The sequence below is a fragment of the Tupaia chinensis genome, unplaced genomic scaffold (genome assembly GCF_000334495.1).
Source record: "Tupaia chinensis unplaced genomic scaffold, TupChi_1.0 Scaffold000048_1, whole genome shotgun sequence".
Classification (NCBI taxonomy): Eukaryota; Metazoa; Chordata; class Mammalia; order Scandentia; family Tupaiidae; genus Tupaia; species Tupaia belangeri.
In genome coordinates this window covers 3,285,625-3,290,660 of record NW_006159506.1, presented here as the reverse complement: position 1 = coordinate 3,290,660, position 5,036 = coordinate 3,285,625, and the positions used below count along the sequence as shown (strand labels likewise).

Sequence of the window (5,036 nt, the reverse complement as noted above, 5' to 3'; positions counted from 1 at the left end):
GACCCCCCGGCCGCCTCGGGGGGGCTCAGGCAGGTTAGCCATTACGCCATCTGCTGGCCCCCTCTCTCTCTCTCTCACTTTGTCCCTCTCTGGACAAATTAAAATAAATAAATGAAATAAAACAATTATTTTAAAAATGTACATGGCGGGCCAGCCAGTGCTGTGGTGGTGAAAGCAGCTGTGGGAACATGGCCGATTGCATGCTTGGAGTCCTAGACCTGGTGCTTTGACGAACATGCTGGGTACATGTGTGTATATGCCCAAAACCCCAAGAGGAGAGTAGAGGAGAAGGGTCTGCAGTGTGGTCATCCCCTAGGGGTGCTTTCTCGTTTTACCTCTCCTCTCTGGCTTTCTCTCTGTCTCTTTCCAGCAAGTGTACATGCCCTACAGCAAATTATGAAAATTGGGCACGCGTTGCTAGGTTGCTGTGCTCTGCAGGCTGGGAGCATAGAGGAGGACAGGGAGCACACAGGATTCCTGGTCTCACCTAAAGGCCAGGCGTGGTGGTGTACTTATGTTCCCAGCGACTCAGGGAAGGTGAGGCGGGAGGATGCAGAGTTCAAGGCTGTCCTGGGCAACAGAGTAAGACCCATCCAAAAAAAAGCTGAACAGGTGGCAGTCACCTGGACCCCAGGTAGGAGGCTGAGGCAGGAGGACTGTCACAGAGCAGAAGCCTGGCTTTAAAAATAAATAAATAAATAAAAAATAAAAACAAGTGAACAGACTGGGCATGTGTGTGTGTGTGTGTGTGTGTGTGTGTGTGTGTGTGTCCAAAATCCTGACAGGATCGAGAAAGGGAGAAGAGACTGCAGCTTAACGCCACCCCCATTCTGGAGAGTGTGTGCACCCTCTGGCAATTAAAAAGTGAGCGAATTCTCAAATAAAAAGGTATAATTATTTTCTCTCTTTTTTTCTTTTTTTTTGCTTTGCAGTGTGTATGCTCACTAGAGAGAGAGAGAGGAGAGTGAGTGAGAAATCATCCCCTGGGCAGGATGGCCATGCCATAATCCTTGCCCCTCTGTTCTCCTTGTAGGATTTTGGGCATGCACACACACAGGCTAGTATCAAGCCATCAGGTCCAGGATGCAAACCATGCAGTTGGCCATGTGGGATCCAGCTGCCTTACCACCTCGCCACTGGCTGGCCCCGGTGTAATTATCTTCTGTTCCCCACTGACATCTGAACAAGAAGAAATGAGAAATTACTTTAGGAAGATAAAGGGAACATAAACACGACATCTTTGGAATGCTTCTGCAGGGAACAGAATAACCTCCTTAGCTACTGTTCTCAGGTGTAAGATGCAGTTAAGATCTTCTTGGGTTCTTTCCATCTCTAGGATTTTACCTTAACTTCTCTCAAGTTCATACACTCATCCCAAGAATAGAACTTTCTCTTCATCCTGAAATAAATAAGAAGACATTGAGCGTGCCAGGACTGAGCATTCAAAAATACACACACACTGCATGATTGGTTCTCTTATTCTAGTCTGGGTTTACTCAGGTTAAAGCAGAAGTCAATTTTCTTTCTTCCTTTCTTTTATTTATTTATTTTTTGAGAGAGATATTTTTACTATAGGGTACGCGTGCTTGCCAGAGAGACAGAAAGTGAGAAATCACCCCTCCAGGGAGGATGGTCATGCTCCAATCCCTTCTCCTCCATTCTCCTCTCAGGATCTTGGGCACGCACGCACACACATCCGGCATGAGTTTTAAGCCGCTAGGTCTGGGACTTGAACTGTGGTCAACTACATGAAGTCCAGTGACATAACCATTGTGCCACCTGCTGGTCCCAATGTCAATTCTTTCTTGTTCTGTCTCTCTAACCTCTTCTTTAGAAGGAAATCATCTCCCTTCTATGTATCTCCAAGCTTCCTGGTAAAGGCTCAGCTCTGTACCATATCTAAAGTTCTACTTTAACACAAGGTGAAAGAATTACCATTAAGCTTTCTTCCCATGCGAATTATTAACCTTTGTCTAACTGAATTATGCTTCTCTAACAGGGCCCTTGCCCAATTTCCCCTTTTTCTGGAATGCAAAACAGAAATATGAAACACTACACTTTGGGCGGGGGAGAGGGGAAGAAATCACAAATTTTGGTGGCAACTTTAGTTAAATGATTTGATCTGAAAATATTTATATCGAAACTCCAGTTTTAGAAAAGAGGCCTATAAAGTGAAGTGAGTTACGTCAGCCAAAAGTCAGAAGAAGTGAGCCGACCCGAGGAATAACTTTCTTGAATTGTGTTCTTTTCCTCCTCCCCCCCATCCCAATGTTGCCTGCCATTAGAGAGAAATAAAGCAAAACTGTACGGAGGGTACTCAGACATTTCCATTGTATACGCAAGAGGTTGGGTTTTTATGTCAACAGATTTTCAGCCACCATATAAAATAGGCGACAAGAAAAAGCAGGATGTCCATCCTAGCAAAGGTTCTTTCAGGCATAGGAATTATAAGGACAGCAAGTGAAATTAAAAACCGAATATGCCCTACTGCTTTCATCTGGTATTGTAATCTCCCCTTGAGATGTTCTAGAAGATTCTCGGGAAGCTGGCATTGCTTTTATTAATCAGGATAGCTATTTTTTAAAAACAAAACACTTATTTATCTATTTATTTGCTGTGATTTTCAGGTCACTGGTCTGGGACTTCAACCACAGTTGGCCATGTGGGAATCCAGCACCTAACCACCAGGCCACCTGCTGGCCCCTAGAATAGTTCTTATAACCCAGACCCTCTGTGAGGGTATGGCGCATGGGTCAGGGAATTAGGAAAGAACTGGCAGCATAATCTGGTGCTCCAGCAAGTGGGCAAGTCTAGTCAGCCACTCAGTGATGGTGTGACCTTGGACAAGGCACCTACAGACCCCTGTGTGCCTCAGATTCCTTAACTAGCCCAAAGTAGAAGCTGTGATCAGCTATGTGGGAGCTGGCTCCCTTAACCACTAGGCACTGAGGCCAGCCCAATAGTAGAGATTCTTATTTTTGTGACTATCTCTGATTAACTATAAGAAGACATGAGGGCATCGCTGTTATTTCTAGAATATCCTCAGTGAGTCAGACTTTCATTCAAGTCATAGAAACTTATGAAGAAGTTTGATAAAATTAAAGATTTATTGGCTTACCAAAGGCTACTTTTCAGTGCTACAGATTTATAAAATATCTTAGTAAAATTTTAAAAAGGCAATCTAAGGGCTAGCAGGTGGCTTAGTGGCTAAGGCACTGGACTCCCACGTGGTTGACTGTTGTTCAAGTCCCAGACCCACCGGCTTGAAACTCACACAGGGCACATGTGAGTGTGTGCCCAAGATCCCGAGAGAAGAATGAAGAAGGGACTACAGCGTGGCCATCCCCCCTGGGGGGTGATTTCTCGCTTTCTGTCTCTATGTCTCTCTCTGTCTGGCGAGCGCACATGCCCTATAGCGAAAAAAACCTCTCAAAAAATAAAAAAATAAAAACAAAACAAAAAAGGCAATCTAGCACAATAATGGATTTAAAATAAAGCAGAAGTCAATTCAAATGAATGTGTATGTGTGTGTGTATAAATATAATCTTCTTTCCTCCGGCTTTCTATGTTTCCATATTCGGTCAATTTTCTACGTAAAAACGTGTCGTGACTTTCTGGATGACCCGATAATTCTCAAGCAAGCAAAGGAAAATAAAGATGGGCATGTCCGAGGTAAGCTGGGCAGTTGGTGTCACATACGGTACCTTTTGATGGCCACCAGCTCCCCGGATTCGTTACTCTTGCCCATAAGCACACTCCCATAGGTGCCGTCCCCCAACTGCCTCATGGTTGTGTAGCGGTTCATCTTGGAAAAATAACGCAGCAGAAGTTGTCGCTTGAGTGACTTCCTTGTTGAATATAAATTTAAATGCGCCTTTATTTTTATTCGTCTTTGCCCTTACACCGGTGACAGGTTTGTCATCATTAAACACGGCTTCTTCCCCAAGATTATGTGGACTCATGAGATACAGCAATAAGGAATCTGGCAAGGAAACAGTGCTTCCATTCTTTATGAACACCCTGTAAGAGACAAAATGAAAATAAGTTGTGATTAAAGAGTCTCTGCAAAACCTTTACAGGTGACATAGAACACAGTGAAAATTCATAAATAACGTCATTTTAGTTGTCCCTCTGAATCCATGGCTTCTGCATTCAACCAACTGTGGACTGAGAATACTCGGATTAAAAAAAAGAATGAAAAGTAATACAACAGGGACCAGCAGGTAGCATGGTGGTTAAGGCACTGAATCCAACAAGGCCAAGTGTGTGGTTCAGGTCCCAGGCCCGGTGGCTTAAAAGACATGCAATGTATGTGTGTTTCCATGCCCCGAATCCCCCCCCCCAAAAAAAATCCCTGTAGTATACAAGTACCCCAGTTAGGTAAGGTAAATATAAAGCAAATTTCTGTTTCATGTGGAAAGAACAGAATCATATAAGTACTGCATATTATTTTAAAATAGCATGTTATTTTATATCAAATCAAGAAAAATTTAAGCACCAATTAGGAATCAGTGTCACACTAGTTTCATACAGAGAATTAAGAAATGCAACACCATGTTTTCAAATACATGTCCACTTTGGAATCTACGTGATGACTTCAGATGGAGTTCAAGAGACAAAGCATGAAATTTTGGAATGTCGCATCTCACTGAGCAGGAGAATGAAGACTGAGATCCAACTTCCAACTCCTACATCATGGGCAAAGCTTTCTGTCTACTGAGCCTTGATCAATGTAACTGTGAAAAGAAGGCATTCCAGGGAACCAGCAGTTAGCGTAATGGCTATGTCGCTGGACTCCCACGTAGTCGACCGCGGTTCGTGTCCCGGACCCGGTGGCTTAAAAAACTCACGCCGGGCGCGTGTGCGTGCGTGCCCAAGATCCCGAGAGGAGAATGGAGGAGAAGGGATTGCGGCGTGACCATCCCCCCTGGGGGGTGATTTCTCGCTTTCTGTCTCTATGTCTCTCTCTGTCTGTCTGGCGAGCGCACGCGCCCTACAGTGAAAATCTCTCCAAAAAAAAAATTAAAAAAAAAGAA

At 44.1% G+C, this 5,036-nt stretch overlaps 1 protein-coding gene across 1 annotated transcript in view; it reads right to left on the bottom strand.

Annotated features, from left to right (window-relative positions):
* The window catches only part of MAK (male germ cell associated kinase), a gene marked incomplete in the record, with an annotated part of 40,956 nt that overhangs the window by 33,972 nt on the left and 1,948 nt on the right, over window positions 1–5,036 (bottom strand). The window contains 2 exon segments of the mRNA XM_027774862.1: window positions 1,345–1,399; window positions 3,705–4,020. Of these exon segments, the coding sequence (XP_027630663.1) occupies window positions 1,345–1,399; window positions 3,705–3,805 (156 nt within the window).